This window comes from Anomaloglossus baeobatrachus, chromosome 3 (assembly GCF_048569485.1).
Source record: "Anomaloglossus baeobatrachus isolate aAnoBae1 chromosome 3, aAnoBae1.hap1, whole genome shotgun sequence".
Classification (NCBI taxonomy): domain Eukaryota; kingdom Metazoa; phylum Chordata; class Amphibia; order Anura; family Aromobatidae; genus Anomaloglossus; species Anomaloglossus baeobatrachus.
The window spans coordinates 486,047,355-486,066,876 of NC_134355.1; the positions used below are offsets into that span (position 1 = coordinate 486,047,355).

Consider the following 19,522-nt stretch of genomic DNA (forward strand, 5'->3'; position numbering starts at 1 on the left):
TGTCTGATCTGGCTCATGAGAAAGCTATGTGGGGACCACGGGGGAACACTATTCTCCTTAAGGAGACTTTGCAAGCCAGTCTGGCTGCCAGGTAAGGGGACTTATAGCTGCAATGCCCCTAAAATTCCACGGGGGAACACTATTCTCCTTAAGGAGACTTTGCAAGCCAGTCTGGCTGCCAGGTAAGGGGACTTATAGCTGCAATGCCCCTCTGGGAAATATTCAAATTGTCTCTCCAGTAAAGGAGACAAACTCTAGCACAGCGCCACCTATTGGAAGTAGCGATCCTAAAAGTCACAAGTGGATTTTTGACAATCCTTTGCAATATGACTCAGGATATATAAGCCAGATCAGAATCCCAATTTGCAGACACGGTGTTTCGGGGTGCTTGCCCCTCGTCAGTGCAAAGTATGGGGGTGTCTGATCTGGCTCATGAGAAAGCTATGTGGGGACCACGGGGGAACACTATTCTCCTTAAGGAGACTTTGCAAGCCAGTCTGGCTGCCAGGTAAGGGGACTTATAGCTGCAATGCCCCTAAAATTCCACGGGGGAACACTATTCTCCTTAAGGAGACTTTGCAAGCCAGTCTGGCTGCCAGGTAAGGGGACTTATAGCTGCAATGCCCCTCTGGGAAATATTCAAATTGTCTCTCCAGTAAAGGAGACAAACTCTAGCACAGCGCCACCTATTGGAAGTAGCGATCCTAAAAGTCACAAGTGGATTTTTGACAATCCTTTGCAATATGACTCAGGATATATAAGCCAGATCAGAATCCCAATTTGCAGACACGGTGTTTCGGGGTGCTTGCCCCTCGTCAGTGCAAAGTATGGGGGTGTCTGATCTGGCTCATGAGAAAGCTATGTGGGGACCACGGGGGAACACTATTCTCCTTAAGGAGACTTTGCAAGCCAGTCTGGCTGCCAGGTAAGGGGACTTATAGCTGCAATGCCCCTAAAATTCCACGGGGGAACACTATTCTCCTTAAGGAGACTTTGCAAGCCAGTCTGGCTGCCAGGTAAGGGGACTTATAGCTGCAATGCCCCTCTGGGAAATATTCAAATTGTCTCTCCAGTAAAGGAGACAAACTCTAGCACAGCGCCACCTATTGGAAGTAGCGATCCTAAAAGTCACAAGTGGATTTTTGACAATCCTTTGCAATATGACTCAGGATATATAAGCCAGATCAGAATCCCAATTTGCAGACACGGTGTTTCGGGGTGCTTGCCCCTCGTCAGTGCAAAGTATGGGGGTGTCTGATCTGGCTCATGAGAAAGCTATGTGGGGACCACGGGGGAACACTATTCTCCTTAAGGAGACTTTGCAAGCCAGTCTGGCTGCCAGGTAAGGGGACTTATAGCTGCAATGCCCCTAAAATTCCACGGGGGAACACTATTCTCCTTAAGGAGACTTTGCAAGCCAGTCTGGCTGCCAGGTAAGGGGACTTATAGCTGCAATGCCCCTCTGGGAAATATTCAAATTGTCTCTCCAGTAAAGGAGACAAACTCTAGCACAGCGCCACCTATTGGAAGTAGCGATCCTAAAAGTCACAAGTGGATTTTTGACAATCCTTTGCAATATGACTCAGGATATATAAGCCAGATCAGAATCCCAATTTGCAGACACGGTGTTTCGGGGTGCTTGCCCCTCGTCAGTGCAAAGTATGGGGGTGTCTGATCTGGCTCATGAGAAAGCTATGTGGGGACCACGGGGGAACACTATTCTCCTTAAGGAGACTTTGCAAGCCAGTCTGGCTGCCAGGTAAGGGGACTTATAGCTGCAATGCCCCTAAAATTCCACGGGGGAACACTATTCTCCTTAAGGAGACTTTGCAAGCCAGTCTGGCTGCCAGGTAAGGGGACTTATAGCTGCAATGCCCCTCTGGGAAATATTCAAATTGTCTCTCCAGTAAAGGAGACAAACTCTAGCACAGCGCCACCTATTGGAAGTAGCGATCCTAAAAGTCACAAGTGGATTTTTGACAATCCTTTGCAATATGACTCAGGATATATAAGCCAGATCAGAATCCCAATTTGCAGACACGGTGTTTCGGGGTGCTTGCCCCTCGTCAGTGCAAAGTATGGGGGTGTCTGATCTGGCTCATGAGAAAGCTATGTGGGGACCACGGGGGAACACTATTCTCCTTAAGGAGACTTTGCAAGCCAGTCTGGCTGCCAGGTAAGGGGACTTATAGCTGCAATGCCCCTAAAATTCCACGGGGGAACACTATTCTCCTTAAGGAGACTTTGCAAGCCAGTCTGGCTGCCAGGTAAGGGGACTTATAGCTGCAATGCCCCTCTGGGAAATATTCAAATTGTCTCTCCAGTAAAGGAGACAAACTCTAGCACAGCGCCACCTATTGGAAGTAGCGATCCTAAAAGTCACAAGTGGATTTTTGACAATCCTTTGCAATATGACTCAGGATATATAAGCCAGATCAGAATCCCAATTTGCAGACACGGTGTTTCGGGGTGCTTGCCCCTCGTCAGTGCAAAGTATGGGGGTGTCTGATCTGGCTCATGAGAAAGCTATGTGGGGACCACGGGGGAACACTATTCTCCTTAAGGAGACTTTGCAAGCCAGTCTGGCTGCCAGGTAAGGGGACTTATAGCTGCAATGCCCCTAAAATTCCACGGGGGAACACTATTCTCCTTAAGGAGACTTTGCAAGCCAGTCTGGCTGCCAGGTAAGGGGACTTATAGCTGCAATGCCCCTCTGGGAAATATTCAAATTGTCTCTCCAGTAAAGGAGACAAACTCTAGCACAGCGCCACCTATTGGAAGTAGCGATCCTAAAAGTCACAAGTGGATTTTTGACAATCCTTTGCAATATGACTCAGGATATATAAGCCAGATCAGAATCCCAATTTGCAGACACGGTGTTTCGGGGTGCTTGCCCCTCGTCAGTGCAAAGTATGGGGGTGTCTGATCTGGCTCATGAGAAAGCTATGTGGGGACCACGGGGGAACACTATTCTCCTTAAGGAGACTTTGCAAGCCAGTCTGGCTGCCAGGTAAGGGGACTTATAGCTGCAATGCCCCTAAAATTCCACGGGGGAACACTATTCTCCTTAAGGAGACTTTGCAAGCCAGTCTGGCTGCCAGGTAAGGGGACTTATAGCTGCAATGCCCCTCTGGGAAATATTCAAATTGTCTCTCCAGTAAAGGAGACAAACTCTAGCACAGCGCCACCTATTGGAAGTAGCGATCCTAAAAGTCACAAGTGGATTTTTGACAATCCTTTGCAATATGACTCAGGATATATAAGCCAGATCAGAATCCCAATTTGCAGACACGGTGTTTCGGGGTGCTTGCCCCTCGTCAGTGCAAAGTATGGGGGTGTCTGATCTGGCTCATGAGAAAGCTATGTGGGGACCACGGGGGAACACTATTCTCCTTAAGGAGACTTTGCAAGCCAGTCTGGCTGCCAGGTAAGGGGACTTATAGCTGCAATGCCCCTAAAATTCCACGGGGGAACACTATTCTCCTTAAGGAGACTTTGCAAGCCAGTCTGGCTGCCAGGTAAGGGGACTTATAGCTGCAATGCCCCTCTGGGAAATATTCAAATTGTCTCTCCAGTAAAGGAGACAAACTCTAGCACAGCGCCACCTATTGGAAGTAGCGATCCTAAAAGTCACAAGTGGATTTTTGACAATCCTTTGCAATATGACTCAGGATATATAAGCCAGATCAGAATCCCAATTTGCAGACACGGTGTTTCGGGGTGCTTGCCCCTCGTCAGTGCAAAGTATGGGGGTGTCTGATCTGGCTCATGAGAAAGCTATGTGGGGACCACGGGGGAACACTATTCTCCTTAAGGAGACTTTGCAAGCCAGTCTGGCTGCCAGGTAAGGGGACTTATAGCTGCAATGCCCCTAAAATTCCACGGGGGAACACTATTCTCCTTAAGGAGACTTTGCAAGCCAGTCTGGCTGCCAGGTAAGGGGACTTATAGCTGCAATGCCCCTCTGGGAAATATTCAAATTGTCTCTCCAGTAAAGGAGACAAACTCTAGCACAGCGCCACCTATTGGAAGTAGCGATCCTAAAAGTCACAAGTGGATTTTTGACAATCCTTTGCAATATGACTCAGGATATATAAGCCAGATCAGAATCCCAATTTGCAGACACGGTGTTTCGGGGTGCTTGCCCCTCGTCAGTGCAAAGTATGGGGGTGTCTGATCTGGCTCATGAGAAAGCTATGTGGGGACCACGGGGGAACACTATTCTCCTTAAGGAGACTTTGCAAGCCAGTCTGGCTGCCAGGTAAGGGGACTTATAGCTGCAATGCCCCTAAAATTCCACGGGGGAACACTATTCTCCTTAAGGAGACTTTGCAAGCCAGTCTGGCTGCCAGGTAAGGGGACTTATAGCTGCAATGCCCCTCTGGGAAATATTCAAATTGTCTCTCCAGTAAAGGAGACAAACTCTAGCACAGCGCCACCTATTGGAAGTAGCGATCCTAAAAGTCACAAGTGGATTTTTGACAATCCTTTGCAATATGACTCAGGATATATAAGCCAGATCAGAATCCCAATTTGCAGACACGGTGTTTCGGGGTGCTTGCCCCTCGTCAGTGCAAAGTATGGGGGTGTCTGATCTGGCTCATGAGAAAGCTATGTGGGGACCACGGGGGAACACTATTCTCCTTAAGGAGACTTTGCAAGCCAGTCTGGCTGCCAGGTAAGGGGACTTATAGCTGCAATGCCCCTAAAATTCCACGGGGGAACACTATTCTCCTTAAGGAGACTTTGCAAGCCAGTCTGGCTGCCAGGTAAGGGGACTTATAGCTGCAATGCCCCTCTGGGAAATATTCAAATTGTCTCTCCAGTAAAGGAGACAAACTCTAGCACAGCGCCACCTATTGGAAGTAGCGATCCTAAAAGTCACAAGTGGATTTTTGACAATCCTTTGCAATATGACTCAGGATATATAAGCCAGATCAGAATCCCAATTTGCAGACACGGTGTTTCGGGGTGCTTGCCCCTCGTCAGTGCAAAGTATGGGGGTGTCTGATCTGGCTCATGAGAAAGCTATGTGGGGACCACGGGGGAACACTATTCTCCTTAAGGAGACTTTGCAAGCCAGTCTGGCTGCCAGGTAAGGGGACTTATAGCTGCAATGCCCCTAAAATTCCACGGGGGAACACTATTCTCCTTAAGGAGACTTTGCAAGCCAGTCTGGCTGCCAGGTAAGGGGACTTATAGCTGCAATGCCCCTCACAGAAAGAATCATCTATAATCCCATGCTGTAATCGCTGTATACTCTCTCCTGCATCCTCCCCTGCCCAGGAGAATGTGGTATGATCAGACCATGACCCTGTACAGTTAGACACGGCCATTACACAGTACATAGCAGGGACACATATATAAGATCTTCTCAGCACAGGAACATTTTCTTAAAAAACATCCAATTGTGAAATGTATTATTATTACAAGATCCAGTGATTAAAATCAAATTTAAAATGAACTTCATTCATAGGGAAACCCCTTTAACAATACACACATTTTATATAATAATATATATATATATATATATATATATATATATATATATATATATAGTATCGACCAAAAGTTTGGACACATCTTGTAAACTGTTAAGAGGAGACTTTGTGCAGCAGGCCTTCATGGTAAAATAGCTGCTAGGAAACCACTGCCAAGGACAGGCAACAAGCAGAAGAGACTTGTTTGGGCTAAAGAACACAAGGAATGGACATTAGACCAGTGGAAATCTGTGCTTTGGTCTGATGAGCCCAAATTTGAGATCTTTGGATCCAACCACCGTGTCTTTGTAGAAAAGGTGAACGGATGGACTCTACACGGCTGGTTCCCACCGTGAAGCATGGAGGAGGAGGTGTGATGGTGTGGGGGTGCTTTGCTGGTGACACTGTTGGGGATTTATTCAAAACTGAAGGCATACAGAACCAGCATGCCTACCACAGCATCTTGCAGCGGCGTGCTATTCCATCCGGTTTGCGTTTAGTTGGACCATCATTTATTTTTCAACAGGACAATGACCCCAAACACGCCTCCAGGCTGTGTAAGGGCTATTTGACTAAGAAGGATAGTGATGGGGTGCTACGCCAGATGACCTGGCCTCCACAGTCACCAGACCTGAACCCAATCGAGATGGTTTGGGGTGAGCTGGACCGCAGAGTGAAGGCAAAAGAGCCAACAAGTGCTAAGCATCTCTGGGAACTCCTTCAAGACTGTTGGCAAACCATTTCCGGTGACTACCTCTTGAAGCTCATCAAGAGCAAGAGTGTGCAAAGCAATAATCAATGCAAAAGATGGCTACTTTGAAGAACCTAGAATATAAGACATATTTTCAGTTGTTTCACACTTTTTTAAGTATTTCATTCCACATGTTTTAATTCATAGTTTTGATGCCTTCAATGTGAATCTACAATTTTCAGAGTCCTGAAAATAAAGAAAAGTCTTTGAATGAGAAGGTGTGTCCAAACGTTTGGTCTGTACTATATATACATATATATATATATATACACATTTCGATAAAAGTCTAAAAATCAAAGGAACTTTTCTGACTGACTGAATGAAGAGCAGTGACGGCCCTTTGCCCCTTGCTATTGCACAACTACTGCTTTGTTTTTAGCTGGTTCAGAGCTCCCCCTCCCCAAGGACGGCCTCTATGTACCTGTATATATACAACCACAGGTCACTGACAGTCAGTCTCTTGGAGCTCACTGGACAAAGAAACAATGGACAGGAAAGTGCAAGAACCGAAGGTATTACACTTTTTATATATTATTGTTAAAAAGAAGCTGAATTGTTTAAGTGAATGTACGGTTAATAGCCTGGAGTGTGTCTATATATAACATACTATGTATTCCTTCATGTCTATATACACTAAGGAATGAGGACAGCTTTACAAGTTACATCCAGGGCATATTGTCAGTACAATTGTTTAAAGTGTTTTTTTTACCAGTCATTATTGGAAAATGATTTTTAGTGTCTCCAACCAGTGTTACTGTTATCTATGATGGAATATGCACTAATATTTACTCACTGTATCATGGATATTTATACATTACAAAGTATAAGAAACCTGGTCTGACCACCACCAGCACGGCCATCATCATCTGCCTACAACGGAATACGTTTTTCTTATTGAATGGTAACCATGTTTTGTTGGCATGTAAAATATGACACCTTGAGTGTCTCAGCTTTATTGTCTGCCCATAGGCAATGGGAGTGCAGGGGATAATCAGCCAAACAATGGGTCATTCTACAGAGGCATTCCCTCCCCATATGACCCCTGATTATATAGATAGGGTAATCAGGATTTCCAACAGAGCTGATGGGGCTCCCCACTTGCATCATGTAAATTGGCAATGGATGTCCTTTTTAGGTTATTTGGTCTATGACTTTTTAAATAACACGATTAAAAGTTACATTTTATTGGGGTTCCCCTTTATAGATTTTGAATGTTCTTTTAGGTTACAATAACGTGAGCAATGTTATCTGCACATGGAAAGTTTTTGTATATTACAGAGAGAGTATGCATTCATTTTGTATGTTTTTATTACCATTAGTTACCCAATTGTTGCCATCCTTAGTGTATATAACTCGCAGTGTGTTTCAATTTTTGTGCACGAAAAATCAGTATAGGCAAGAAAAACACTGCATACAATCTGCACGTTTTGATACGTTCTTGCATCTTTTTAGTTGCCTTTTTTCTCATTCATTTGACAAAAAACAGCAGGTGAATGAGATTTAAACAATAATTAAACAATAATTAATAATTTTATTCATTTATATTATTAGTTATTAATTCCACAGCGCTTTACATACATTTGCAGTACTGTCCCCATTGGGGCTCACAATCTAGAGTCCCTAGCTGTATGTCTTTGCAGTGTGGGAGGAAACCCACGCAAACACAGGGAGAACATACAAACTCCTTGCAGATGGTGTCCTTGGTGGGATTCGAACCCAGGACCCCAGTGCTGTTATACTGCAATGCTAACCACTGAGCCACCATGCCGCCCAGTGTAATCTAATTTCCTTTGTTGCTCCTGTAAAATGCAGCTTTTTTTTTTTTTTTTGCACAAAAAAAGTGCGTAAAAGAACGCTGCAAAAATGCCACATATGAACATACTGTAGGCCCTGTGCACACGGGGAAGTTTTTGATGCAGTTTATCATGCACTTTGTTGCCTATATCTGCATGGATATCCTTATCACTGCAAAGTCCATGAGAAATCAGAAGCGCTGTGCGCATGTTTCTTCTTTTTTCCTTGATGTTTTTGGTGCAGAAAAAAAGAAGCAGCATGTCAATTTTTGGTCCGTTTCTCCTATGTTTTTTAGCCCATACAGCCATTGAAATCACAAAAAAACCACACCCAAAAATCGCACCAAGAACATGCGTTTTTGGTGCGTTTTTTTGGTTCACACAATTTGTGCAGCGTGTGCACATACCCTTAATGGATACAACCGTGGGAAACATCAGATAGGATTAATGTATAACTATATCGTCAAAGTATAGGGTAAAGTACATTAGATACGGCAGTATTCATGTATTAACTATTCTATTACTACAGCATATTACTAGTGCAGTACATTAGATAGCCCTAATGTATGAATTTATGAGTCATTCTGAATACATTACTATTATGTAGGAATTGTTTAGGGCTAGCAGGAGGGATCACTATGTGCAGCCATAGGAGAGAAGCACCTATATAACACTAACCTCTGCTCTCAACAGCTGCCGCTCCACATTTTCCATGGATAAGCACTTTTCCTATGACACAACAAGGAACAGGTTTCTGACCCTGCAGCTTCCACATGTACAGCTGTATACTAAACTCTCTGTGAGGCGTATAATGTGCTATTAGTTATTAGGGTCATCTATTTACTGTATATATTGGGATCCAACAAAAGGATGAAATTTCACCAGAAGTATAAAAAACTTCTTTATTGATCCATTATATCATATAAAAGTATGAGGAACTCCTTTATGGTGACCTGGCTACATGTTTTCTACATTGTTTGTATATATATAATGAATATATATAAGACATAAAGGAACCGATTAGATTTTTCCGAGAAAGTGAACTAGAATTGAGGTTCCCAGTGGTTTCTGGTACTTTTGGAGAATATGGGAAATTCTCAATGTCTAAGGAACTAAAATGTTAAAGATATACCGTAACTAGCACATCCGCTTTCAATGACTGTGGAAAGCTTTAGAAAATAAGAGCAATTCTGATCATTATTGTAGTACAATAAGGATATATAATAAAAAAAGCTGAGTGTATGTATGAGTGTATGTACGCTAAAGGAATCTGCACCGTCGCATTTACAATCACGAAATTTTGCACAGACACTGCATGTGACTCGGAACGTCAGACTATGTTTTGAAAAATTTAACTCCGCGCTTTACAGTTACTCGCCAACAAACCTGCCTCCATTAAAGTAAATGGAGCTAAAAGCTATAGGTTATTAATAGGAGCTGTGAGTGGTTACTATAGGAACTTAAGACATTCATAGTATAACAAGCTTATGTGTGAGGTAATAAGATGTTGGCAGAGAAACAGAGAAAGACAGACAGACATAGGCTCAGACAGAGTAAGAGCCAGACAAGGAAAGGGAAAGAGACAGAGAGAGAAACAGACAGTCAAAGAGACTGAGGCAGACAGACACAGACAGGGAAAGAGACAGACAGAGAGACAGACACTCAAAGAGACAGAGGCAGACAGACAGAGACGGGGAAAGAGACAGAGATGGGGAAAGAGACAGACACAGCTAGAGAGAGACAGACAGATACAGAGAGACAGACACACACAGACACAGAGATAGAGAGAGACAGACAGAGACTGATACAGACAGATAGACACAGACAGAGAGACATAGATAGAGACAGAGACACACATGGAAAGAGACAGACACGGAGAGACAGAGAGACAGACAGACACAAACAGACAGAGACTGGGAGAGAGACAAAGAGACAGTTACTATCCCGGGCAACGCCTGGGTACTACAGCTAGTATATATATAATGGATCTGTGACTAAATTTCACAACAGTTATTTATTTCACTCACTTATATAGTGCTATTAATTCCACAGCATTTTACAGATGTGATCATCACTGTCCCCATTGGGGCTCACAATCTAAATTCCCCATCAGTATGTATAAAACTTGATACATTGCTTAATAGATCTCTTAGACCTGATTAGGCTGGTGTACTTACTTTGAAAGTCCATTTAAGAATGGCTGAATAATTTCAATGTCTGAGTCTTGCCATAGAATGAAATCGCTCATGAGTCCATGAGTATTCAATCTCCATCAAGAGTGATTGACAGCTGCAGCTTGTACTGAGCAGTGTGTGCCCTCAGCAGGAGGAGGGACACTGAGGGGCTGTAAATCAGTTTTAGGTGGGCAGAGAATGACATCAGCTTTTATAAAAGATTATACAGTCCCTCTAACATTAATTTTCAGTTCACGTGACACATCAAGGCTAAAAGAAATATTTAGTTAATAAGTCGTAGGGAATTATATTGAGTAGAGATCTGGAATAAAATGCCTACTCAAAACAATAACAATAGCTCTAAGTACTCACATAAATTGCATGACCTATGGCCAAAAACAGCCATAGATTTGTGGTCATTTAATAGCCTTAAGGCCGCTTTACACACTGTGATATCGGTACCGATATCGCTAGCATGCATACCCGCCCCCATCGTTTGTGCGTCACAGGCAAATCGCTGCCCATGGTGCACAAAATCGCGCGGACCCGTCACACTACTTACAGTTAGGTCCAGAAATATTTGGACAGTGACACAATTTTCGCGAGTTGGGCTCTGCATGCCTCCACATTGGATTTGAAATGAAATCTCTACAACAGAATTCAAAGTGCAGATTGTAACGTTTAATTTGAAGGTTTGAACAAAAATATCTGATAGAAATTGTAGGAATTGTACACATTTCTTTACAAACACTCCACATTTTAGGAGGTCAAAAGTAATTGGACAAATAAACCAAACCCAAACAAAATATTTTTATTTTCAATATTTTGTTGCGAATCCTTTGGAAGCAATCACTGCCTTAAGTCTGGAACCCATGGACATCACCAAACGCTGGGTTTCCTCCTTCTTAATGCTTTGCCAGGCCTTTACAGCCGCAGCCTTCAGGTCTTGCTTGTTTGTGGGTCTTTCCGTCTTAAGTCTGGATTTGAGCAAGTGAAATGCATGCTCAATTGGGTTAAGATCTGGTGATTGACTTGGCCATTGCAGAAGGTTCCACTTTTTTGCACTCATGAACTCCTGGGTAGCTTTGGCTGTATGCTTGGGGTCATTGTCCATCTGTACTATGAAGCGCCATCCGATCAACTTAGCGGCATTTGGCTGAATCTGGGCTGAAAGTATATCCCGGTACACTTCAGAATTCATCCGGCTACTCTTGTCTGCTGTTATGTCATCAATAAACACAAGTGACCCAGTGCCATTGAAAGCCATGCATGCCCATGCCATCACGTTGCCTCCACCATGTTTTACAGAGGATGTGGTGTGCCTTGGATCATGTGCCGTTCCCTTTCTTCTCCAAACTTTTTTCTTCCCATCATTCTGGTACAGGTTGATCTTGGTCTCATCTGTCCATAGAATACTTTTCCAGAACTGAGCTGGCTTCATGAGGTGTTTTTCAGCAAATTTAACTCTGGCCTGTCTATTTTTGGAATTTATGAATGGTTTGCATCTAGATGTGAACCCTTTGTATTTACTTTCATGGAGTCTTCTCTTTACTGTTGACTTAGAGACAGATACACCTACTTCACTGAGAGTGTTCTGGACTTCAGTTGATGTTGTGAATGGGTTCTTCTTCACCAAAGAAAGTATGCGGCGATCATCCACCACTGTTGTTATCCGTGGACGCCCAGGCCTTTTTGAGTTCCCAAGCTCACCAGTCAATTCCTTTTTTCTCAGAATGTACCCGACTGTTGATTTTGCTACTCCAAGCATGTCTGCTATCTCTCTGATGGATTTTTTCTTTTTTTTCAGCCTCAGGATGTTCTGCTTCACCTTAATTGAGAGTTCCTTAGACCGCATGTTGTCTGGTCACAGCAACAACTTCCAAATGCAAAACCACACACCTGTAATCAACCCCAGACCTTTTAACTACTTCATTGATTACAGGTTAATACGGGAGACGCCTTCAGAGTTAATTGCAGCCCTTAGAGTCCCTTGTCCAATTACTTTTGGTCCCTTGAAAAAGAGGAGGCTATGCATTACAGAGCTATGATTCCTAAACCCTTTCTCCGATTTGGATGTGAAAACTCTTATATTGCAGCTGGGAGTGTGCACTTTCAGCCCATATTATATATATAATTGTATTTCTGAACATGTTTTTGTAAACAGCTAAAATAACAAAACTTGTGTCACTGTCCAAATATTTCAGGCCCTGACTGTACCTGCCTAACGACGTCGCTGTGACCGGTGAACCGCCTCCTTTCTAAGGGGGCAGTTCGTTCGGCGTCACAGGAATGTCACTAAGCGGCCACCCAATCAAAGCGGAGGGGCGGAGATGAGCAGGATGAACATCCCGCCCACCTCCTTCCTTCCTCATTGCCGGCGGCCACAGGTAAGGTGAGGTTCCTCATTCCTGCGGTGTCACACATAGCGATGTGTGCTGCCACAGGAACGACAAACAACATCGTACCTGCAGCAGCAACGATAATTGGGAATAGGGGAGCATGTCAACGATTAGTGATTTTACACGTGTTTGCGACGATTTTCAATTGCACGTAGGTGTCACACGCAACCACATTGCTAACGCGGCCGGATGTGCGTCACGAATTGCGTGACCCCAACGACATCGCTTTAGCGATGTCACAGCGTGTAAAGCGGCCTTTAGTCATGCAGATGGCATTTCCCATGTGCACAAAACGGTCAGTGATCAATTGTTCTGGACACATAGGCTATCATTGTTCTCGGCAGCACAGATACTGTTAACACCGGACAATGTGCTGCCAAGAATGACGATTTTTAAGGTAGCTTAAAGAGAATCTGTCAGTAGTATCAACACTCCTAAGCCAACTGACATACCATCAGGGGATTTGGTTTTCCATACCATTACTACAAATTACCAGTGACTGTTTTTCTGCTATCTCTAACACCTTGTGTTTTCTCCCACTACTCACCTTCCCGAACCCAATATTGCCATTTCTGTGTGTGGTTTCTCCCATTGTCTTGGGGTTATATTTGACTCCGATCTCTTCTTCACTCCCCACATTCGTTCATTCGCTCGTTCATGTCACATCCACCTCAATAACATCTCAAGAATTCGTACTTTTCTTACCTTTGACTCTACAAAAACTCTTACTGCCACTCTTATTCATTCTCGTCTGGATTAATGCAACTCTCTACCGATTGGTCTCCCTCTTACTAAACACTATGCGCTCCAATCCATCCTGAATGCCGCAGCCAGGATCATATTCCTCTCCAAACACTGCACCGATGCCTCTTATGTCCCAGTCAGTGAACTAGTTGCCTATCCGTTACAGAGTACAATATAAACTTATCACTCTAACCCATAAAGTTCTCTATGGTTCTGCACCGCTCTATATCTCCTCTCTTATTGCTTACTATCACCCTAACAAAGTCCTCTATTCTGCTAATAACATAAGACTAACATACTCAATAATCCAAACCTCCCACTTCCAGCTCCAAGACTTCACGTGAGCTGCGCCAGTTCAGTGTAGTTCACTACCCAGAACAATTTGATTAATTCCCAATATCCACAATTTTAAGCAGGCCCAAAAAACACATTTCTTTAGACTAGCCTATCAACTTAGCTCAATTAAATAACTATTCTCGTTTTCACATTACAAAAATTTCTTCCAAATCTGGTCCCTGTATCATCTGTTTCCACCCTCCATGCACTTAATAGCCCCATTTACATAAACTTGTACACATACTGGCTGGTGACCGGTTCATGCAGCGTTATTTTAATATCCTATATATTATATTGATGGCTGGACCAGACAATACAAACACTTTTTTACCATTTACCTCTTGTTTCTCCCCTTTTTTCCTCATAGGTTGTAAGCTATATTATTCTATCTAGTTCTTAAAAAAATTGATTTAAATAAATACATTGATGTCTGTAATCCAATGTCTTATTCTCGATAAATCCAAATTGCTCTTAATATGTAAATGAGGTGTTAGGATCTATGGGTGGATATAGAGCTCCCTAAGAATCAGCCTCCAAAGACAGCTTATTCATATATTAAGAAAAATGAAGATTTCTCTGAAATAAGACATCGGATTGCAGGTATCAAGGCATCACTTTATTCAGGTTTCTAAGACTTGCCTGCTCATATAGATAACTTAGGAGAGTTTATCCTACTGACCAATTCTCTATAACCCTTTCACAACATTTGCCATACATGTACGACCCATGTCAAAAACTGATGTATTATTATTATTATTATTATTATAGCACCATTTATTCCATGGCGCTTTACAGGTGAAAAGGGTATACATAAAAACAATATACAATGTACAATAATCAGGAATATTACAGAAGCAGACTGGTATAGGAGGAGAGGGGACCCTGCCCGCGAGGGCTCACAGTCTACAGCAGAGGTCTCAAACACGTGGCCCGCCTGTACCGCCCCTGCAGTGGCCGAACCGCTCGGATCTGGACGTCACTGCTCATGGCTCGAGGGTCTCCGGACCCGGGGGCTAAAGGGTCACACCCGAATAAAGAAGGGGGTATTTACAGGGGAGATATATTGTTCGTGACACCATCTGTGGTGTGCGGTAATAGGGAGTACCGCCGCTGCCGTTGGGAGTACCCGGGGTGATGGAATGGGGAAGCTAGATGACATTACCCTCCACAGGTAGGGAAAGGCCCCGAGACCCCGGATGGTGGTATGAGGTGCAGGGGAAGCGCAGGCTCGCTGGTTGCAGGGGTTAATCAGGTACTCACTCAGCAAGAAAGCAGACGCTGACAACGTGGTAAACCAAGTCTCTGAATGCCGCTGTCTTCCGAGGGGAGCTCGTCCGGGTCCCGTCCCCTGCAGTACTGCCTGGTGGTCTCTGGCCTGCCTTCTGGCACCATATTTTAGAGTGTCCTTTGTGGCCCGTCAGCTTGGAGCTTTCCGGGCCCCGCTCCCTGCTATGAATAGCAAGAGGAGCCTGCTCTCAGGAGCTCATGCTTGGGATTTCAGTGGCCTGCTTTGCTTGGAAATCCCTATCCCCCTCGTTGCGCTAGTGCCCCCGATCTCTGAGCTTCGTGGGAACAGTCCATATAGGCCCTGTCTTCCGCAGGTTAATTGCCGGGTTGGTTGAAGCTTCTAACCGACCTAGGGTCCATGTACCCCAACGTGCCTTTGGTCCCAGCCCAGCTATTGAACTGCGGCTGCTGGCTATCCTCCAAGACTAGCCAAGCACCCAGTCCCAATCTCCCACGACCGGGTCTCCGACTCCTCCGGGTCCAGACCACCGTCTGCGACCTAGTCTCCTTTTTCCCTGGGAGCTCCAACTCCCAGCTTCCTGAAGCTCGAGGGCTACCACTCCACTCTGGGGAGCTGCTACTCCCAGACATACACAGACACTCCTCACACATTGGGAGCTGCTTCTGTTCTGCCTGTCAGCTCTGCTCTGCTGGACTGCCCTATTCCAGCTTAAGCAGTCCACTGGTGTGCCTGACAGGTTTGGTGAGAGGTGTAACTAGGATTTGTGGATGCTGGCAGATGCAGTACTGCATGATAGGGACCCAGAACCATGGGGGGTTGAGCCCTGCACGGGGAGAGAAAGATTGTGCAGAACCCTCTGACAACCTGACTAGTCCAGGGCGTCACACATGCGGCCCCTGAGGCTGCTTTTTCCAGCCCAGAGATCCCGTGACGATCACAGCTTCATGTCGGGAGCCGACAGGCAGGGTTTTACAGTTGAATCATTTGCAGTGCAGTGTTTGCTGTGGGCCGCACACACACAGTGGATGGGATTTCTAGAAATCCTATCCACTCTGCTTGTACTGTACAACCCAGCGCTCTGGATGCAGCTGAAACATGCTGCCTCCAAAACGCTGCAAACACTGATCAGCACGCAGCCCTGAGGGAACGGAGGAAAGGTGAGGAGAATTTTATTTATTTTTTTTTTTGCGTTTGTGAAGAGCAGCATAATAGGGGACAAGGATGAGGGCACAATGATGGCCATAATACTACAAGGATGGGCACAATACTACAAGGTACTGAACAGTACTAGAAGGATGGGCACAATACTAGAAGGATAGGCACAATACTACAAGGATGAGGGCACAATGATGGGCACAATACAATACACAATACTACAGGGCACAAGTATGGACAATACTACAAGGATGGGTACAATACTACAGGGCACAAGGATAGACACAATACTACAAGGATGTGCACAATACTACAAGGATGGGCACAATACTACAGGGCACAAGGGTGAGCACAATACTACAGGGCACAAGTAGTATTGTGCTCACCCTTGTGCCCTGTAGTATTGTGCTCACCCTTGTGCCCTGTAGTATTGTGCAGGGCACAAGGGTGAGCACAATACTACAGGGCACAAGTATGGGCTGTACTACAAGGATGAGTACAATACTACAGGGCACAAGGATGGGAGACATTACTACAGGGCACAAAGATGGGTACATTACTCAGGGTACAGGGAAGAGGCACATTACTATAGGGCACAAGGATGGGAGACATTACTACAGGGGACAAGATGGGGACATCACTACAGAGGACAAGGATGGGGGGACATTACTAAAAGGCACGATGGGGACATTGCTACAGTACAGGGGACATAACTACAGGGCACGAGAATGTGCATATTATACAGGACACAAGGGGGGACATTACTACAGGATGGAGACATTACAACAAGATGTTGGCTAAGGCTAAGTTCACATTTCCGTTGTTTTGCATCAGTCACATGCGTTGCTTGACGCATGTGACTGATGCGTTGTACAACGGATGACAAAGAAAAGAATTTCATTGTCGGACTCCGTTATGTGTGGGGGGCGGAGTTTGGGGGGCGGAGCTGAGGACGTCAGTGCCGCGGTCTGCATAGCTGCGGACAGGTGAGTGTGTGTGTGTGTGTGTACATGCGGAGTGCGGGAGGGGTGGAGCGCGAGGGGGCGGAGCCGAGCGGGGCCGTGAAGCTGAGGACGTCAGTGCCGCGGGGACTGCAGGGCTGGGAACAAGTGAGTTTGAGTGTGTGTGTGTATACACATGCGGAATGCGGGAGGGGGCGGAGCCGAGTCAGGAAGTGTCGGCCTCCTTGCACACTGTATCCAGGGTAAATATCGGGTAACTAAAAGCAAAGCACTTTTTGCTTGGTTACCCGATATTTATCTTGGATACCAGTGTACACCGCCTAGCGCGGGCTCCCTGCACCCGTAACCACTGTAAATATCGGGTAACTAACCAAAGCGCATTGCTTGGTTACCCGATGTGTATCCTGGTTACGTGTGCAAGGAGCCAGAGAGAGCATGCGCAGCAAAATCCTATGGATCGCGCTGCTCAAAAGAACGTTATAGGCTGCATTGCTCCCGCCCGGCGATCAGTTAAAAAATGACTGACCGCGACGCAGCGGATGCAACGCAGCATCATCAGTCGCAATCCGTCACTAATAGAAGTCTATGGGGAAAAACAGGATTCCTGCAAAACATTTTGCAGGATACTGTAATTCCTCTAGACGATGAATTGTGACTGATGCAAAACAACAGAAGTGTGAACTTAGCCTAAGCTAAGTTCTTCAAAGTAGCCACCTTTTGCTTTAATTACTGCTTTGCACACTCTTGGCATTCTCTTGTTAACCTGCGATTTCTGAGGCTGGTGACTCGGATAAACTTACCCTCCGCAGCAGAGGTGACTCTTGGTCTTCCTTTCCTGGGGTGGTCCTCATGTGAGCCAGTTTCTTTGTAGTGTTTGATGGTTTTTGCCACTGCACTTGGAGTCACTTTCAAAGTTTTCCCAATTTTTCGGACTGACTGACCTTCATTTCTTAAAGTAATTATGGCCACTCGTTTTTCTTTACTTAGCTGTTTTTTTCTTGCCATAATACAAATTCAAACAGTCTATTCAGTAGGACTATCAGCTGTGTATCCACCAGACTTCTGCACAACACAACTGATGGTCCCAACCCCATTTATAAGGCAAGAAATCCCACTTAGGCTAAGTTCACACATCCTGTGTTTTCAATCCGTCAGGTCCGTCAGCAACGGATCAGTCATTTTCAAGATGTCAACTGATGCAACTGATGTGTTTTTCACAGGATTCCTTTCACAGGAATCCTGTGAAAAAACGGATCAGTTGCGTCCGTTACATCCGCTGTGCGTCCGTTTTTTGACGGATCAGTCATGATCCGTCTGTGTTTGGGACAGCCCAGTGGGCGTGCCAAGCATGCTGGGCATGCTCAGTAGAGCATGACGGAATCCTGCGCTGGATTCTGTTGTAAGACGGATTACGACGGAATCCAGCACCATAGACATGCATTACAAGCTTGACGGATGGCGACGGATTCCTGCGCGGCGCGTTAATTTTGATGGCCCGAAAAACGTTACATTCTGCGTTGCTACCCGCTCGGCGGTCAGTCAAAAACGACGGACCGCGACGCAGCGGATGCAACGCAGGGTCATCAGTCGCAATCCGTCGCTAATAGAAGTCTATGGGGAAATACAGGATTCCTGCAAAATATTTTGCAGGATACCGTAATTCCCCAAGGCGACGGATTGTGACTGATGCAAAACACAGGATGTGTGAACTTAGCCTTATTGAACCTGACAGGGCACACCTGCGATATGAAAACCATTTCTGGTGACTACCTCTTGAAGCTCATCAAGAGAATGCCAAGAGTGTGCAAAGCAGTAATCAAAGCAAAAGGTGGCTACTTTGAAGAACCTAGAATATAAGACATATTTTCAGTTGTTTCACACTTTTTTAAGTGTTTCATTCCACATGTGTTAATAGTTTTGATGCCTTCAATGTGACTCTACAATTTTCAGTCATGAAAATAAAGAAAACTCTTTGAATGACAAGGTGTGTCCACACTTTTGGTCTGTACTGTATGTGATATCACCGCATTCAGAAAAGTCCAATCTATCAAAATCTAAAATAATTAAAACAACTGGAAACACTGTAACCAAAATAAATTCAAGAAAACCAACATTACATGGGCGGCTCGGTGGCTCAGGGGTTAGCACTGTTACTTTGCAGCGCTGGTTGAAATCCCACCAAGGACATCTGTAAGGAGTTTGCATGTTCTCCCCATGTTTGCGTGGGTTTCCTCCGAAGTCTCCTGTCTGCTCGCACACTCCAAAGACATACTGATAGGGAATTTAGATTGTGAGCCCCGATGGAGACAATGATGATGTATGTAAAACACTGCAGAATATGTTGGTGCCATATAAAGATTATTATTTTTATTATCTAAAAGTCATAACTATCCCAAAATGGTATCAATAAAACTGTTGTTTCTCCCCTCAAAAAGTAAGCCATTACCCTTCCATTGACAAAAAAATGAAAATCTTACGG

At 44.8% G+C, this 19,522-nt stretch overlaps 1 protein-coding gene across 1 annotated transcript in view; it reads left to right on the plus strand.

Moving 5' to 3' along the window:
* The first annotated feature begins 6,699 nt into the window (after positions 1-6,699).
* The window catches only part of SLC2A2 (solute carrier family 2 member 2), a 127,930-nt gene continuing 115,107 nt past the window's right edge, over positions 6,700-19,522 (plus strand). The window contains exon 1 of the mRNA XM_075340627.1: positions 6,700-6,743. Coding sequence (XP_075196742.1) covers positions 6,717-6,743 — 27 coding nt within the window. The 5' untranslated portion in view covers positions 6,700-6,716. The remainder of the gene's footprint in view (positions 6,744-19,522) is intronic.